Source organism: Sinocyclocheilus grahami, unplaced genomic scaffold, assembly GCF_001515645.1.
Source record: "Sinocyclocheilus grahami isolate Dianchi unplaced genomic scaffold, SAMN03320097.WGS_v1.1 scaffold766.1, whole genome shotgun sequence".
NCBI classification, from domain to species: domain Eukaryota; kingdom Metazoa; phylum Chordata; class Actinopteri; order Cypriniformes; family Cyprinidae; genus Sinocyclocheilus; species Sinocyclocheilus grahami.
This window is the reverse complement of record NW_015505945.1, coordinates 166,031-186,060: the sequence shown is the minus strand read 5'-3', so window position 1 is coordinate 186,060 and position 20,030 is coordinate 166,031. Positions and strand designations below refer to the sequence as shown.

Here is a 20,030-nt window from a genome sequence, read left to right as displayed (position 1 = left end):
GCCACTTATGATTAAATTGAATGTGCCTTTTCTGATTAAAAGTATTTTAAAAAAAGAACAGACCCCCAACATTTGAACAGTAGTATACAAATATTGCACTGACCACTTCTTGTATTCCTCATTTTAAGTCACTTTGGATCAAATCAACAGTAAATAAAAAAAGTGTATTTTTTTTATTTAAACATTATGTTAGTTTTACTTTCTCATCTCATGACTTGCATTAAGATGCATTAATAGTCTCTGATTTAAACTCCATTTGCAAAAATTATATTAGTGTTGTTGGTAAGAGTAATTTATTACCATGAATAATTTAAAACTATTAGCTCAATACATTTATAAATGGATTTGAACTGATTAAAATGTAATGATTAATACATTCTGCATGGCATTTTTAAATGTTTTCAAATATTTGTAGGTAAATGTTGCTGTTTATTACTATATATTGTTATTATTGGCGAATATGCAAATAATGCAAGATCATTCTTCCTTTAGTGAAGGACATCATTGAAAACATGCCTTATTCACAGAATATTTGACCTTATTTTAATTCTTACATCAAGCATCTTGAATCTACAGTACTGGTTGAAGTGATGGTTCACTTGATAATGCCCTGCTTTGTGTGGTTCTCATTTATGGCTTATATTACAGCAAGTCAGCATTTCAGGGATGTGAGCCCTCTTTAAAGAGTGTGTTATGACAAATGACAAATTCTGTCCAAATCAATAATGTAATCAACACCCGTCTCAGCTCAGAAAATACACTGAGCTACAGCTGCATGTATAGAGCTGAGTCAGAGAATTATTGATCAACACACAGCCATCCAACATGACAGCCTTCACTACTGACCTTTATCTGGATGATTTAGTACCATGATCCTTCTGTGGCCTTCCAGTACCTTTGCCTTAGTGCTGGTCGGAACTGCACTAAACAAGAAAACAGAACATTTAGAAAAGAAGCACACCACCATCTAGTGGACACAGTGTGAACTGCTGTATGAATCTAATTACAGGCCTCCAGACTGATTTTTTGCACTAGTCTGATATCAACATGTGTGGTCTGTCTCCATCACTGCACACATCAACTGGAAATACTCAATCTGTACATCCCCTGAAAATCCCCAATTTAGTGGGCAAAACAGGCAACAGAACTAAAAAAAATAAAAAAAAAGGTATTCGCATATGCTTAAGGACATTTTTTAACTCTTTTGACACATGGATAAAGAAAAGCATTTGACAAAACAACAAAAACAGCAAATGGACAAAGCAAATGGCAAATGCTTTTTTATGCAAATATACATCTTTAAATGTTTTATTAATTTACAATTTGATTGCTTTAACTACATTTTAAAACATTAAACTTTTTTTTAAACGTCAATTTATTTTCCAATTTTAAAAATAAATAATTAAATATTTAACGAGATATTTAAAATAATAAAACAATTTTTTTATTTAAAAATGATTAACTTATTATTTAAAAGTTTTAAAGATATCCACTGAAAGCTTTTGTTTTTCTGATCACATCCAAGAAATATTGGTTACAGTCTGGTTCAGTTTTATGAAAAAATTAGTCCAGTTTGATTGACAACACAAATAATTGAGGCACACGGCAATGACGCAAGCACTCAGAATTTTTAGAGAAATATAGCCTCCTAGGAGGAGGAGGGTGGTCCACCAAAAAGCAGATTACAAAGTTAGAGACACAGCTGAGACTTTTTCCCATTAGATGAAAGGATCAAAGCCCTGACGACAGGAGATGACGACCGACTTCAAACCAAAAGAATTGCCCCCAGACTTAACCGCATGCTCTTCTGGGAAGCGCAGTGATGCAGTGTGTGTATATTCTGTAAAACACCTTTGTTTTCTTCCATGACAACTCATAATGAGAGAATTCAGTAAGAGGAATTGCAGTGATTTAGGGCTTTGTTTAGCCCACAATTACCTGATCCCAAGAATAAAGCTGGCTTCCCGTCTGGTCATCTTCTGCTCAAATCCACCTTTGTAATATGCAGAAAATGACTAGGAAAGAAGAGAAAATGTTGAAAACAATGATCCAAATTCAAAGTTAAGCTCTATCAACTACATATATGTTGCCAGGAAAACAAATGGCGCCTTTCTCAGTTTTAAACTGAATGGAAATACACAGGGTCAGGCAGTAAACCTTAACATACACACTCTTCTCAAAGTGTCACAAGACTTCAATCTTATGTCCATGAAACTAGGATTATAGAATCACTTGTAAAGTTTCAATTGGGTTGTCATGATCAGTGTTTGGGTAACAGTAACACACTGCAAGTAACTCGAGTTACATAATCAGATTACTGTTTTCAAGTAACTACTAAAGTAACGTATTACTTTCCATAAAAAGTTACTAAGTAATGCAATTAGTTACTTTTTAGGGAGTAATGCAATATTGTAAAAGTAACTTTCCCCAACACTGGTCATGATACACACAATGCGAAATGATGTAAGTATCTGTAAAGCACAGACATTACGCTGGTAATCTGTAATCAGAAGTTCATTTACCCAGAAAAGTGACTGCAGCTGAAAACGATTTCAGCTTGAACTATACAGCTCAAATTATAAAGAGGGTTTAACTGAACAACTCCTCTAAGTGCTGTAATAAAAATGTAAGCTTCACATTTCTAACATTTTTTGGTTTGAATTTTTTTTGTTGGGGGACACAATGCATCAATACGTTCTCTAAATGTAAATGTCTAGGTTAGTTTTAAACTTTAAAAGGATGCTTTGATATGTGATTAGAAATGACAAAAATACTGAGGACTAAATTAAGACTTTAAAGGGTTAGTTCACCCAAAAATGAAAATTAGGCAGCGTTTTACTCACCCCCGAGACATCCTAGGTGTATATGACTTTCTTCTTTCAGACGAATCCAGTCGGAGTTATATTAAAAATTGATCTTTCAAGCTGTTTAATGCCACTCAGCGGGTGTTGCATTGCTTCAGTCCAAAATCGCCCATCCATAAAAACAAGTATCTTGCGCTCACTGTTGTAAACAGAAGCAGTTCCGGGTGGATGACGTATGACGGTCGGCGTTGCACATGCGCTGCTCAGAAGTGACGAACGCAGAAACGCAGAAGAGAGATCAAATCAAAACAGAATGTTGGAGGATTTCGATATAAGCCAAGAGGAGACTGGTTTTCCTTTGCTAAAGTAAGGAAACTTTGCTTCCTTTGATCCTGTAAACAAACGTTGGTTTTCACGAGACTCACCGGCGCATGCGCAACGCCGACCTCATACGTCATTCTGCCCGGAACTGCTTCCGTGTACAACTGTTGGCGCAAGCTAGATTAAAGTCATTATTGCATTTTGAATATGGATATTTTTCTTACAAAAATGCATCAGTTCGCTACAGGAGACCTTTGTTCACCCCCAGAAGCCATATGAGACACTTTTTTTTATGGATGGTCGTTTTTTATTTAACTTCTTTTGGACTGATGCATGCAACACCCGCTGAGTGGCATTAAACAACTTGAAAGATCAAAGAACATTTTTAATATAACTCCGACTGGATTCGTCTGAAAGAAGAAAGTCATATACACCTAGGATGCCTCGGGGGTGAGTAAAACGCAGCCTAATTTTCATTTTTGGGTGAACTAACCCTAAGGCTTTTTAAGACCTGCAGGAACCCTGTTTTTTTTTTTTTTTTTTTTAAAGTCCAAATTAATTTCCATAGTAATCAACATTATGCCTTAAATGCTGATTAGTACTGTATTGAACCCATAATATTCCTTTAATAAGATGATAACTGATGTGCACAATAACCTGTATACTCTGAATATTGATGGCAACCATGTTGCTTTGGATCAGATAAAAGACTCAAGAACAGCACTTACACCTCATTATGTGAAAATAGAGACTTTAGGGATTTTATCCAAATTCCCAAACTAAACGTGTTCATGCTGGAATTACCATAATTACGAGACTGTCTGACATGTAAAAAGTGTCCTCATTGAACTTGCTATTCCAATTTGTAAACTGAATTATTATTATTATTAATATTTGCATTATTTGCTATATTTTTGTCTATTCATTACTCAAATTTCACAGATTCATTTTGCTGGCAATAGTGTTGCCACAGAAGCACACAATACCAAGTCTGAAGACATGAAAAGATCAGAGTGCAAACATCCCAGACTGTAACTTAGTAATTACTGTAATTACAACATGGTGTGAATGCACCATAAGTCAAAGGACCCATGACTGAGATTTGAGAAGGTCATGAATGCCAAGTTTCATATAGAGTTTTGTGGAAATTTAGCAAACAATTTTTGCAGATTTTTTGCTATTTTATTTAATTTTTTATAGTACAGGCCTCACGAGTGCTGTGTTTCCAATTGCTTCAAAGATTTTCCACTTTGGGATTTTCCATATTCAGGCTCTACATGTTTACACATTCAATATTTTCAGCACACACCTACAATTTAAAGAAACAGTTTACCCAAAAATTGTAATTCTTTATTTTAACTCTTTCATACATTATATGCTCGTTGTCATTTCAAACCCATATGCTGTTGTTTTTTTATGGAGACTTTCTGAAGAACCAGATTTTTTGCTATTTTATTTAATTTTTTATAGTACAGGCCTCACGAGTGCTGTGTTTCCAATTGCTTCAAAGATTTTCCACTTTGGGATTTTCCATATTCAGGCTCTACATGTTTACACATTCAATATTTTCAGCACACACCTACAATTTAAAGAAACAGTTTACCCAAAAATTGTAATTCTTTATTTTAACTCTTTCATACATTATATGCTCGTTGTCATTTCAAACCCATATGCTGTTGTTTTTTTATGGAGACTTTCAGTGCTTCACACAGCTGAAGCACTGAATAAGCTATTTCCAATACAACAACAGGGCCTCAAAAAATATCTCATTAGCCAATATGACTTGATTACATGTCTTCTTAAGGCATAAAATAGGTTCGTATGAGGAACTGACCAAAAAAGTCTGTAACATGGAACATGGCGTACAATCTGTATGGACTTCTTTTACGATCATTTTAGGATGCTTTTATGATGGTTTTTTTGGTCCATTTTGGACAGTCCAGATGACTATAAACTGTGGTTGTATAGGCAAGAGATTCGTAACAATGCTTCAGAAATTTAAACTTTTGTGTTCCACAACAGCACACAGGTCGCGTGAGGGCTACTAAAAAAAACAGAATTATCATTGTTTTTTTTGCTGCACTATACCTTTGATTAAAATTTCATAACAGAATAACATCGGTCTGTGGCTCCTTCATCCACTTTGGTCAGAGTTCATGATTGAGTAAAAACATGTGTATGTTCAGAGTGTGAGAGAGGCCAGAACGTTCAGTCCAATCTCAGCCCACAACATGACACTTAATCACACCCATCCATTATGTGACTCACAGAATGATGAAATCACTGGATTAATAACTCTAATAATGATCTATTACAAGTGTGCTCCGTAGCAATCCCAGTTTAGGAGAAAGCCGCTGAGATTTGAGAAGTTTAAGAGTGCACACAGGTGGACAGGTTGATTCAAAGCACTGGGAACCAGCCTCGACCACACAACCCTGGAGATTAAGAAGAACCTGGACAAATCAGCAGTACAAACTCCATCAAAAACCAGAAGCACAGCGTGAACTACAGCAATGGCCAGTAAGATGTGATGAATCAGTCCATCGCCCTACAGCAAGAGGTTTAACATGCCAACACCGCACACAAACAAGCGCCTCGAGATGTGGAAATGAACATGGAAAAATCCAAATTTCATTACCACAAATCATTGCTTTCTGAAACAGAATCTGTTAAAAAAACTAAAGTTATGCTGGAACTTTTCTCAATGGCATTACTGATTCATAGGGTGTTAGAGAGCAATCCAAGAGGAAAAAAAATAGCTCAGAGTTTGCTCTTCCTAAGCTCAGGAGACTTAATTGTGATTCTCATATAGCTCTCATTTTTCGATCAACAGCATTTCAGATGTTTCATCACATTTAACATCACATGGAGACTTTTGCTTGAGTCTCCTTCTCACACTTGTCTCCTGAGACAAACACTCTAACATTCTTACAAGGGTCTCTTTTAAAGTTTTAGAAGAGATCTCATCATCTTCACACACTTGCTCATATTTTTCTCCTTAACAACAGACCCTGGATCTCTCACATTTGTTTCTTTTAAAGCTTTAGAAGAGATCTCAAAAACATCACACACTGTGCTTAGATCTTTCTCCTTAGAGACACTGGTGGTCTCACATTTGTCTCCTCTAAAGTTTCAAACAAGATCTCAACAACATCACACACCATGCTTAAATATTTCTCCTAAACTAAAGACTCCGGTGCTTATGTACAGTCTTATGTAGTACACTTTAGGTACTAATATGTACTTATAGGCCTGGTTTCACAGTCAGAGCTTAGACTAAGCCAGGTTTAGACCATGGTTCAATTAGGACTTTTAAGTATCTTTTATAAACGCTCCTTTTAAAAAACATTACTGGTGTGCATCTTGAGACAAAACAATGGCACTGATATAAAATATGTTAAGTGCAAGTTTCTTAGAGTTAAAATAGCTCAGACATTTTGGTCTGGGACGAGGCTTAAGCCTGGTCTGTAAAACCGGGGGATAAAGTACTAATATGTACAATTAAGGAACCTATATAAACCATTTATTGGTAAATAAGCTACAAAGATGTACCTTTTAGCTTTTGTACCTTGTTTTTTTTTTTTTTCAGGGTGTATGTTAAAAATGGTTTGTTTGTTTCTGACACTTACCGCAGTGGGTAACTTCTTAGTAGCTTCCGTAATAACCTGACTCAAAGGCCTCCATAAATGGAATGCATATCGACCTAAAAGCAAATGTAATAAAGGGGAAAAAAGGCTGAAAAGTGTGCCACTTGATAGCAAACCATTTACAGAGTTAATTTCCAGGATTAACAAAGTTGGTTTAAGGGTGAAACCAAGGTCAAAACCACATTTTAGTCTTATTCAATATGTGTTAAAGGTGAGGTCGCCTTTCAACTTCCCTTGGTATTTATTTGGTCAGGGTGCTGTGAACTGCTAGTGGTTGTGGTACGACTGAGAAGCAACACACTGCAAGTCAGCACTCAATTAAATGAACATATAATGCCTTCGAACATCCAGCATTCAATAAAGCAGCTGGGAAAGGCTGTTGGAGTGGCTCGTTTAACCCAACCAAACTTTAGGTGAAAAACACAGAAAATTGTTAAAATAATTTATTATGGGAACATTTTTGGATTTTCATTTCATCAAACTCTGAGAAGTATATTGTTAGAGGAAAACGTTATTTTGCTTTTCAGCAAAATAGCACTTGAGGCTCCCTCCACTGTAACCCAAAGCCCTGCCTCTGAGCTGAGCAGACCACACACCGCCTCAGCTTTTGGCAGGAGCACTGCCCCCTCGATGTACTGAAATGGGAATTAGCCCTCTTCCTCAAAGCGACCACAAGTGCTATTCCATCCTGACCTCACACAGCTATGGGTGGAAGACTTGGCGACTAACAATGATTAACTACCACGCAGCAGTAGGGAGGACAGGAGAGACACCTGCCAGAAAAGAATCAAATGTAAACGGGCCGATGACAAAGTCACTTAAATTATTTGGCCACATGCGGCCGTTTAAAGTCGCTTTGATTCCTTTAATGCTAGAGGCCACGTTGACCTCATTAACCAGACTCAGCTTCATCTGGGGGCTTGAACAAACACTCACAGTAAGAGTGGCTTAACCATCACCCTCTTCAACATCGCCATCATCTTGAGTGCTTCCTTTAGAATCACATCATAAATATCTGTGGGCAGCTTTAACATACGGAAAGTTTAGCTAAATATTTTAAGAAGACAAAGGAGGAAAAAACTTTCATTACATTATACAATGGCTACTCTATCCCACTGTGAACCGCAACATGTGAAATTTTAGCTTACAAACATCCTGCCTAGAAACGTACTCTGAGCCAGAACACAAACACGAACACTTCGCCAACACGGCGTTCCAAGAGTGTTGATATCTAGTGCAACAGCACTGGGATTTTTCGCCGTTGATATCACATTGTGTTTGCACTTTCTAGACAGACTGTCAGTCTGTGTATGAGTGGTAGGGAGTTGTCACTGATTCATTCACCCACTCATTTATTCATTCAGGATCAAAACAAGTGATTGTCTTTATGAGTGAGTATTTGAATCATTCCCTCAACTGATTCATTCAAGCTAGGGCTGTCATTTTATTAATGCATTAATCTAAATAATTAGTTATGGAATAAAATAACACGTTAAAATTTTTAACACAATTAGCACATCCGCCCCACGTACGTCATCTTACATTTCATGAGGTGTGTTCGGTTTCAAGTGGCGCTGTGCAGATTGATCAGGAGACCAGAGGTCATTGTATGATTGGCTGAGGTGCCTCACGTGATCCAATTTAGCCGTTACGCTTTTTCCAATGGTAAGTAATACAGACACTCACAGCTCCCAATAGTAAGACAATCTTTGCCTATGCAGATGATTGGTGGTGAACATGATGCTGGAAACAACTGTGATGTAGCCTATAGGGATGGGCGATATATTATCGTTTGCGATATATCAGTAAAAATTCTCCACACGATAAGAATTCATCTTCCCACGATAATAACGATAAAGTCTAGTTGTTGACATATTTCTGTGTACGACTGTGTGGAGTGACTTGAAGGAAGGCGGACGTGAAATTGAGCAGCTCCTTCTACAATCTGGAGCAGGTTTGGATAGGGCTGTACAGTGCGACAAAAATCGGTCTGAGCCTTGAGTAAATGTACTACAGTAGCACGTGTGCGACACAGTTTTACATGTGTATGAGTCGTTTACAAACCTGTTGTCCAACAAAGATATTTTAATTTATTGACATGCTTTTTCTCCATATTAACGTCATAACATAGTCGAGTATTTGAATTAACTTATTTTTGTGATCGGACGTGGTTTCGTATCACAGAATAAGGCCGAAATCACACTATTTTATAGCATTATATACAGTGATAAAGGCTATGTCGATTAGCATTACATTATAAATGTACTTTATCCTTATAAAAAATACCCAAGATCGCTTGAAGAACACAGATACCATAAATTTTGTGCAACCGCATGTTTATTGTCTTCAGGTTTCCTCAGTTAAAATTTCTTTATCTGCGTTTTATTCAGCTACAGCGTTCACTGGATACTTTTTCCTGAAGCATTACTTCTACTATGCATATGTGGAGTTTCTGCGCAAGGGCGCCCACCTGCTTCCAGTATGAATTAAACAGTCGTTTAACATTACGTGTGTACTCAGTAATGTTCACAACACCCTATTTTGGGTAAAAATAGGAAAGATAATACTTTTCTAAAGAAACAGGATTCCCTAAATTATCGTCATTGATATCGTTATCGCAATAAATATCAGAAATTATCGTGATATATTTTAAAGCCCATATCGCCCATCCCTAGTAGCCTATAGAATGCAGTTATATGCCTCTAAAATTCAAGAGATTGGAGGAAAACTACCCTGTATGAGATTTTGTTTAATATTTATATGGTATGGCATAGTTAAGCAATGCCACACAAGCAAAGAGTGCAATATCATACCAGTGTTGTTTCAAATGTGATACTGATTTTATACAGCAGTTCATTAAATAACAACTTAATATTCCCTGATAGCACACGTCACGTACATCACGGAGACGTCTATTTGACGTCTGCATTTCCATCTGCAAGACATATTTTTAGAGTGATTGCTCATCTGCAATATGTCTATAGGACGTTTCCGATCAGATGTCTAATAGACGTTTAGAAAACGTCTTTAAGAGGTTTATGATTTAGAATGTATGTAAAACTGACATCTTAAAGACGTCTATCAGATGTTTGTACATAGCAGATGCTTTCCAGATTAAGCGGTCTTTAACAGACATCTTGCAGACGTACGTGTGTTATCTGGGTCGTATTACATTTTAGACACAATATTTTCTGTTTTTGCTCAATTTGCCAAGGCAAATATGACCTATTAAAGGCACAGCAGAACCGTTGTGTATCTCTAAACAACACACAATTTCTGCATGAATCAGCGTTTTGAATGAATGGGGTGAACCAATGATTCAACGGCTCATTCATAAAGAGAACCATTTACTTCATTCCTAAATGAATCAGCCATTTGAACAAATCAAATGAATGAATGAATGACTCATTAAGACATTTACTGCCACCTACTGGCAGTATCTTATTTAGAGTATCATTTCATTAAAAAATTATTTCATATTTACATATTAATAAAAAAAACTACTTAAAGGGTTAGTTCACCCCCGCCCCCAGGAAAAAAAGAAAATGAAAAAAATGTATATATTTTGTCATATCTATTTCATGCTTTTCTCATGTTACACAATAATGGCTTTAAATTATCTTTTGTGGGTAATTATTGAGCCACATTTGATGTGTGATTATTGTGTAATTAATTAGATTAAACATTGTAAGCAGCTGACAGCCCCAGTTCAAGCACACCAATTAATTTAGGACTGAAATAACTGATGAGTGTTTTTGAGTGTGTCATTGAATCATTTACTAAACTGATTTGTTCAAACACACTGAAAAAAAGTGCCTGGGGCTCATTCACTAATAATTTTGTAGATTATTTCATATGTGCACTTCTCATGAAGAATGTCTTCCTAATTCACTAATTCACAAATTTGTTCTTAACCTTGTTCTTGGCTTGTTCTAATGTTAAAGAATTTAGAGTACTCAACATGAGCGACCATGTGCCTGAGCTTAATATCCTTTCCTCTATAGCCTTTAATTACTTTCTGCATCAAACGTATTACACTAAAGATGCGCACTTGCCAAAGAGCACATGACGCTAGGGGTGTGCGATATTGACAAAAAATAATATCTCGATATGTTCTGGGATTTTATCGATAACGATAATGTGACAATATTTTGCTGAGTGTGTTATTGTGCTGGTACCTTAAGGACTGCCGAAGACAGCTGACTTCTAATGTTTTTAATATTCTTCATATTCTGTGTGGTGGTCAGTTCATACTGATAGAAATTTATCTTTTTCAATAAGTTTAAACTGATATTTGCATTTTATGGGCATTTTTACCTTTATAAAGCCATTTTTTCTAAAAGTGTCCATTATCTTTTGAGTCAAATTCTTACATTTAATCAGGGAATTAGAATAATAAGACATTTGGGCTGTTACCAAGCAAATTAAATCAACACAGAAGCTGCATCTGAAGTGGCATTTAGATGTATTTACACACATGTATTTTGTTTAATGCAAGACATGAATGCATTTAACCTGCAATTACAAATGCATAAATAATGTTTTGATATATTAAACATAAAATGTTGAATACTGATATCTGAAATGATTTAAAACATGAAAAAAATAAAAAAAATAAAAGAAAGAAAAAGCAGAAATTTGAAATTAAAACCGCCAGCAGGTGGCAGCAAATCACTGTTAATAAGTGAGTCATTGCGATTGAACCGAATCATTTAAATGGTTGATTCATTCAGGAACGAAACACCGTCATGTTGCTCAGAGACACAAAACATCACTGTGGCTGTATTCGGAATGATTTTTGTTGGCGAAATAAGAGCAAAAACAAGCAATATGGTGTCTAAAACGTAAATATCTTAATTAACGTATTGTTTATTGAATTCAATGTCACATTTGTAATCATGGTGATTTTTGGAGAAAAACGGCACTCTTCGTGTGAAATTGAATAACTATATGAAGTGGTATAAATATAGAAATTTGCTGCCATCATGTCTTGAATTTGTGATCATTCTAAATGCATTTTAATAGACTGAATCATGCAGTGAAAGAAAACACACTAAATGCACACACGCACTAGTCTAGACTTCACGTAATGTATGCGTGCGCTCTGTAGGGATGTTTTGAATGTTTTTTGCAAAATACTCGATAATGTCAAATCGCACATCGTTAAAACAACAATTACGATATTATCGCAGACAATATATATCGCACACCCCTACTACCGACTCGTTTTCTTTCAGTTTATTTTCGTGAATTTAAATGTGTGCAGCCTTCGTAGGAAATCGAGAAATCGATTCCCAGCCCTAGCTTGCTTTCTGAAGACACCGGTAATGCCGAGTTCACACTGCACGATTTTAGCCCGATTTTTCACTCGCCGACAGGTTTTGCGAAATCGCCGACAAATGCCCGACATCGGAGGCAAATCGGTGCTCATTCACGCGAGTGACAATCACGCAGTGTGAATTATCATAGACGCAATCTGAGGGTATATATATATATATATAGTATCAATGGCTAATGTATAAAAACTGGAAAAAAACTGTGAGAATGAACTGTAAGCGTCACAATGATTAATAAGCCCTTCATAATCATTTCCCATGTCACAACACATAGTCAATCATCACTGGGAAATGTTTGTTAATGCATCAATTTACAGTAACGTTAGGTGGCAATAATATTCTCTTGCTCGAGTTTCAGATGTGAGCAGCAAGGTCAATACTGGATGAGCCAGTTCAAAATAAAACAGTGTAAATGCTCCGGACTCTCCAGCGCGACATTTACTCACAAGGCGTCTGTCAATATCTGTCTCATTCTGCCCGATGTTTCATGAAGCCCCCACACCGTCCACCACACACCCCTGGAGCCCGCCATACTGCGGCTGCTGATGACAGAAACAGCTACGGAACCACCAGAGGGACAAACTTCGCGCTACCGCGGGGTCTCGCGATTCCAAAACAGAGCAACGCGTTTCTCAGACCCCAGTTTCATGTGCCCTAAACTTCCAAAACAAGCTGTAGCTGCCAAGCATTATATTTATTTATCATGTATTCAAAAAGCTTTCACGCACTATGTTGCATATGAGTACTGGTGTTTAGCGGGGAATCCCACACAGAGAGAGAGACTTGCCATTAATGCCATTACCAACTCGCTGCCAGTGATCAGCTGTTCTGCTGCGTGTGAAGCTCAGGAGTCACGCGACAGAATATACTATAGCATGGATCGATCTACACATCTAAATCATGATTCCGGAGGATATAGAGGAAATCCAGTCAATCAAAGCAGCAATATGACGGACAGCGAGCAAACGAATGAATATGACTGTGAGAATAACTCGCCTAGTACTTCAAACCCTCAGAATCAGCCAACATAGTAAGTACGACAGTACAGTATCATGCATTTGACTCTCATGCAAGCTGTTTACGTTTGCTATTGCCTAATATATATATTTATAAAATAATAGATACATAAATATTTGACATTTAAATGTATAAACATTGTTTCTCTTTACATTTTTTTACGCTTTAACATGATTCAGATGTAGCCCATCGTTATTTCGATGTGTCTGAGCTAACAATCAAATCGTGTATTTATGTATGTAGTTCCTTCTCGGTTTATAAAGCAGCAGATACTTTAGTTTCACTTTCGTTTCTGTCGAAACACTCTGGAGAAGCGAAACTTCCAAAACTCTCTCTTCGAATCATTACACAGCGATAGCAAATAACAACATTAAAACACATTTAAAAAAAAAACACAATCCGAAAAATAAATGGTCAAATATCATTAAAAACAAAACAAATAAATAAACACAACAATCCTCTGGTGGACAGTACATAGGCCTATAGGAGGTTTCCACACATATATAAAATATAAACAGATATTTTGAGTAAATGTTTGGCAAAACTTGAACATGTCTGCCATCATTATACCAGCTATGTATAGCCTATAATATAACACTTATTTAAATGTATTGTATATTAAATACAGCTATAATTTCGTAAGTTCTATCTAAATGTTTATCTTTATTTACATTTTGTACATTGTTAAATATCATGTATTAACTAGCTTGTCATTTTTAGGAAAGGAGTAAACATATGCTGCTATCACATGACAAAACTTTACTAAACAAACATCATCAACTATGTAAATAAAATCGACAAATGATCAGACAATGCAGCCATAATTGTTCAAATAGTATAGTTCTTTGTTATAATGCAAAGGATTGTTTATCAAAGTCTTGTAGTAAGTTGGGGTAACGCATTACAAGTAACGCGAGTTACGTAATCAGATTACTTTTTTCAAGTAGCGAGTAAAGTAACGCATTACTTTTTCATTTACAAGAGAATATCTGAGTTACTTTTTCAAATAAGTATTTTTTTTCGATTTATTGATTGGCAGCTCTCCTGTCCCCATGTTGAGAGAAATCAGAAGACGTTACTGTAGTTCTAAAATAAATATGAATATGCATTAATTCATCTCACTCACACTCACAAAAAACACAGATTCAGTATTCCTCAAAAACCCATACAATGTTTTTTGGCTATTGCTAAAAAGCGACTTAAGACTGGTTTTGTGGTTCAGAAGTCTTGTAGTAAGTTGGGGTAACGCATTACAAGTAACGCGAGTTACGTAATCAGATTACTGTTTTCAAGTAGCGAGTAAAGTAACGCATTACTATTTCATTTACAAGAGAATATCTGAGTTACTTTTTCAAATAAGTAACGCAAGTTACTTTTTTTTTTTTCGATTTATTGACTGACAGCTCTCCTGTCCCCATGTCGAGAGAAACCAGAAGACGTTACTGTAGTTCTAAAATAAATATGAATATGCATTAATTCATCTCACTCACACACACAAAAAACACACAGAGTCAGTATTCCTCAAAATGAATAAAAATAATGCAACTCATAATATGACGCAAACCTGCAATAATTAAATCTTGAACAACACAAATATCCTTTATGCATTTAATCCCAGTCTATTTGCTTCTGACCTTCGATGATCAATAAGCACAAATTACTCTAGACAAACATTTGTGTGTCTTTGTTTATTGCTGAAGTGTGTTGAAATTTCTTCTTCTGCATTCTACTGTACGGCCGTAAATGTACTTTCCCTTCAGCCTGAGGCTTATTCATTTTACTTTTGGTGTAAAAGGCTTTTATATTTGCCAAAAATAAAACTTTTTTATTTTAAAAACAAGCAAGCAAGCCCTGTCTAGATTTAAAAAGTAACGCAAAAGTAACGTAACGCATTACTTTCCATAAAAAGTAACTAAGTAACGTAATTGGCTACTTTTTTATGGAGTAACGCAATATTGTAATGCATTACTTTTAAAAGTAAATTTCCCCAACACTGCTCATAATTGCAAAAAAATTACTGTCATAATATGATATTTTTGCTGGAATGGTTGCATGGTGAGTTTTTGTAAGGGGAATTCCAATTATTTGTGTCCATGTCATTGGTTTGTTTATTCAGTTATCACCAATGTTTTTTTTTGTTTTGTTTTTCTACTGTAAAGTACTGAACTGTTGCCTGAACTTAAGCACTCTTGCTATTTTTGTTTGTGTTGCTTATTTGTTTACTTAGCAATAATCATGCCTAATTCTAATCTTTTTGAGTTATACCACATGACTCGTTGTTTTATGTGTCATCATCAGGCAGCACATCTGGGGTCATTTGTGATGAGAGGGGATCAGTCAGGGGATCAGTTAATGGCTTTTGACAGCTGCATTACTTGGGTGGGGGCGGGGGGCGGGTGTCACCATCAAATATGATTGGAATGGAGGGAAGTTCCCTAGAGTTGTTTGTGAAAAATTCTGACTTTACGTAAGAAAAGATGACTTGTGCACCACCTTGGTTTTGAGACATTGCTGGCATATGAGACTGATAAGTTCACAACATGGATGGAGGATGAGCTTGAAAACAAGTGTACCTAATGCATGCCATTTGCCCACAGTGCTGATGGGTACGCCAAGATACCACCAAATGAATCAAGACGGAGCAAACTGCAGAGGAGTAAGTCATGACACGACTGTTGTTGTGTTTTCCATCTTCATGTGATCCAGATGTTTCTCTAATTGTTACCGTCAAGTGCAATTCCAGCATGTTTATTTGTGTCTGCAAGAGAAGACAGATTTGTTTTGTTGTTGTTGTTGTTGTTGTATCTTAAGGCCTGAATACACTGCACGGCTTTAAAACACTAGACATCATGCTAACTTTGTAAATTGTTACCGAGAAAACTCAGCATAATACACTATAAATGACTGAGTTGTTCTAAAAGCAAACACACAGAAACATGTGCATCATTGCAAGGGGAAGCGTGATGAATGAAAACAAAATGTGATCTAAAATTAGCTTAAAATATCAAACATGTTTGACTGGATGGAATCAAAGTGTAAAGCCAAAAAAATCATAGTCTGTGCCCAGCATACACACTCTTATAAATAAAGGTTCCAAAAGGGGGGTTTGCGGCAATGCAGTAGAAGAACCGTTTTGGGTTCCCTTAAGAACCTTTCAGTCAACAGTTCTTAAAAGAACCATGCTTAGTGTGTGAAGTACATTTTAAAAATCAAAACAACCTTTTTACTATAAAACATTTTTTTTTGCAATGGAAAGTGTTAGACAGACAGATAGATTTAATCCCAAAATTATAGTTTGCTTAACATTTACTCACCCTCAGGCCATCCAATATGTAGATAAGTTTGTTTCTTCATCAGAACAGATTTGGAGAAATGTAGCATTACATCACTTGCTCACCAATGGATCCTCTGCAGTGAATGGGTGCCGTCAGAATGAGAGTCCAAACAGCTGATAAAAACATCACAATAATCCACAAGTAATCCACACCACTCCAGTCCATCAGTTAACGTCTTGATGTTGCAAAAGCTGCGTGTTTGTAATAATAAAAAAATCATCATTAAGTGGTTTATAACTTTAAACTGTTGCTTCCAGCTAAAATATGAGTCCCCTATCCATAATATTTTCTCCAGTGAAAAAGTCATTTTGTCTGAATCGGGAGAGAAATATGCACAGATCAAGCACCGTTAATAACGTTAAAACAGTCCAAAATAGTTCTAAGCAAATATGTCGGTGGATTTTGGTTTGAGAGGACAACAGGGGATGGACTTTTTCACTGGAGGAAGCATTATTATAGATTATCATGGACTCATATTTTGGCCAGAAGCAACTCAACTTAAAACCTCTTAATGATGGATTTGTTTCTTACAAACATGCAGCGTTTCTCTATTGTGATGTTTTTATCAGCTGCTTGGACTCTCATTCTGACGGCACCCATTCACTGCAGAGGATCCACTGGTGAGCAAGTGATGTAAAGCTACATTTCTCCAAATCTGTTCTGATGAAGAAACAAACTCTACATCTTGGATGGCCTGAGGGCGAGAACATTTTAGCTAATTTTCTTCTTGCGTGAACTATTCCTTTAATCCAGTGGTGCCCAATCCTGTTCCTGAAGATCTACAGTACCTTCCTACAAAGTTCAGCTCCAACCCTGATCAAACACAATTTAGCCAGCTAATTAAGATATTCAGGAGCACTTAAAAATTACAGACAGGTGTGTTTGATCTGGGTTGGAACTGAACTCTGCTGGTAGGTAGATATCCAGGAACAGTATTGGGCTCGCCTACTTTAATCATACACTCCGTGAAATCTGTCAACTCCGCGTTCCCAAAATCTGCAGACTGACTCAGACTTTTGGGGTGGAAATCTGTGGGGAAAAAAACTGGACAAAAGCTGTGTAGTGCATTCCAGCCTTTAATGTATGTCTGTCTTAAAAACTGTGTGTATTAAGTAGTCATTTATTAGCGTGCACTTTGCAAACTTCCAGTTGCCAGTCCTGAGCTTCAGCCATTGTCACACTATCCCATTTGTGTGTAGAAATGAAACGCATTTCTTTCTCTTTCTGCAGTTGCACAGGAAGAAGAGGAGAATCTGAGGAGATGGAAAGAGGAGAATCGCCCTGGTCCCATTCAACTGGCTCCAGAGAGACTAGGTGATGTAGAGATGAAATATATGGAAGTCCTGATCTGAAAGAAAAAAATACACAAAGCAAATGAACGAAACATCAAAAGTCGCTAATGTATTCACTCTCACAGGTGGTGCAGTATCACTGGCAGAAGTCAGACAGAGACAGCAGGACGAATCACGCCATTCAAAGCTGAAAAAAAAGGTTTAGAAGTACCTGTTTAAAATGTCTGATTCCTTTCTCAAATACTTGTGGTATGTTGCATACTTACAGTGCATTTGCATATCTCTACAGCTTCGAAAAGAGGAAATGGATAAAAAGACGAGACAGGCAGAGGAGGAGGAGAATGAGAAGATGAAGGCCATGCAACGAGAGAAGGTACAGCCCAAGAAATTGTTTACATTTGACTTTTTATAGCATTTCTGCAGGGCATTGTGTTACTCTCATGCATCTGCCAAACTTCGTTTGGTCATCTTGCTTGTGTTTGGATTCAGTGCTTTTTTATGATGCCTTTGTAATTCAGACTTTATAACTCCAGATGTCACTGCAGGCAACATCCAAGTTATCATATTCTTTGCAATTAAATATTATATCAGACTTCAGTCTTCAATGTTGCTGCTGCATGAGCTTTACGTGATTGATGAGTCTAATTATTTGAGCAACCACAGTTCATTTGCTAAAACACACTCCAGTCATTGTTTGGCAGTTCTCATAGTGTAATCATGGTTTACTTTAGGGATCTCGGGATTGTAGATAAGCTTGGAATACTGTAATACTGGAAATGAAAAACAGTTGAAAAAAAGTTTTTTAATTAGATTAGATTAAACTTTATTGTCATTGTGTAGAGTACAAATACAGAGCCAGTGAAATGCAGTCAGCATCTAACAAAGTACAATCTCTGGTTCAAAAATGGAAAAGTTAAATTAAAAATTAACATTCGGTTACACTTTATTTCGATAGTCCACTTTAGACATTCTAATAACTATAAGTAACTTTGTAACTACATGTCAACTACATGTCAAATAATTCTCATTAATTTGCAACTACATGTCTACTAAATCTCAGAGTAGACTGTTAGGGTAGGTTTAGGGTTAGTAGAATAAGTTGACAAAGAAAGTGTTAGAAGATATTAAGCAGACAGTCGACTAATACTCTACTAACTGCTAGTTGACATGTAGTTGCAAAGTTACTTACTGTTAATAGAATGTCTAAAGTGGACTATCGAAAATAAAGTGTTACCTAACATTCTGCTACAAATGTTGAGACATAATATAAATATAATTAAACAAAATAAAGTAAATATTAAAATAAGTAATTACAATATAAAGATTCTGCACTATTTAAAGTTCAATAATCAAACAATTTAATCAGTTTAATGAAAAATGTTGTATTAAATTAGAAAAATGCTAAACTTTCACTAGTGGTCTCAGATGGACAACACTGTATTTTTATATTTCTATATCTTTATATGGTTACACTTTATTTTTAGGATCAATTCTCACTATTAACTACCGACTAACAATGACTTTTGCCTCAATAAAATTATAATTATTTAATCTAATTATTAATAGTTATAATTAAACAAAATAAAGTAAATATTAAAATAAGTAATTACAATATAAAGATTCTGCACTATTTAAAGTTCAATAATCAAACAATTTAATCAGTTTAATGAAAAATTTTGTATTAAATTAGAAAAATGCTAAACTTTCACTAGTGGTCTCAGATGGACAACACTGTATTTTTATATTTCTATATCTTTATATGGTTACACTTTATTTTTAGGATCAATTCTCACTATTAACTACCGACTAACTATGACTTTTGCCTCAATAAAATTATAATTATTTAATCTAATTATTAATAGTTAGTAAGGTAGGTGTTAAGTTTTGGTATTGGGTAGGATTAAGGGATGTAGAATATGATCATGCAGAATATGTGCTTTATAAGCATTAATAAACAGCCTATATGCTAATAATATGCATGCTAATAAGCAACTAGTTAATAGTGAGATTTGGTCCCTACACTAAAGTGTCACCATACAGTGGGGCAAAAAAGTATTTAGTCAGCCACCAACTGTGCAAGTTCTCCCACTTAAAAAGATGAGAGAGGCCTGTAATTTTCATCATAGGTATACCTCAACTATGAGAGACAAAATGAGAAAAAAAAATCCAGAAAATCACATTGTAGGATTTTTAAAGAATTAATTGGTAAATTCCTCGGTAAAATAAGTATTTGGTCACCTACAAACAAGCAAGAGTTCTGGCTCTCACAGACCTGTAA

The 20,030-nt window shown here is 35.9% G+C and overlaps 1 protein-coding gene and 1 long non-coding RNA gene across 4 annotated transcripts in view; one reads left to right on the top strand and one right to left on the bottom strand.

Annotated features, from left to right (window-relative positions):
* Window positions 1-844: 844 nt before the first annotated feature.
* Window positions 845-12,634, bottom strand: LOC107561322 (uncharacterized). Its single transcript, XR_001605836.1, has 4 exons — window positions 12,555-12,634; window positions 6,755-6,828; window positions 1,939-2,015; window positions 845-923 (listed from the first exon to the last, which is right to left on the bottom strand). It is a non-coding gene; the product is annotated as an uncharacterized lncRNA (long non-coding RNA).
* Window positions 12,635-12,653: 19 nt separating this feature from the next.
* Window positions 12,654-20,030, top strand: part of LOC107561321 (trichohyalin-like) — a 25,234-nt gene continuing 17,857 nt past the window's right edge. For all 3 annotated transcript variants that reach the window (XM_016245744.1, XM_016245742.1, XM_016245743.1), the window contains exons 1-5: window positions 12,654-13,138; window positions 15,723-15,781; window positions 17,691-17,774; window positions 17,878-17,951; window positions 18,042-18,125. In XM_016245744.1, the coding sequence (XP_016101230.1) occupies window positions 12,654-13,138; window positions 15,723-15,781; window positions 17,691-17,774; window positions 17,878-17,951; window positions 18,042-18,125 (786 nt within the window). The remainder of the gene's footprint in view (window positions 13,139-15,722; window positions 15,782-17,690; window positions 17,775-17,877; window positions 17,952-18,041; window positions 18,126-20,030) is intronic.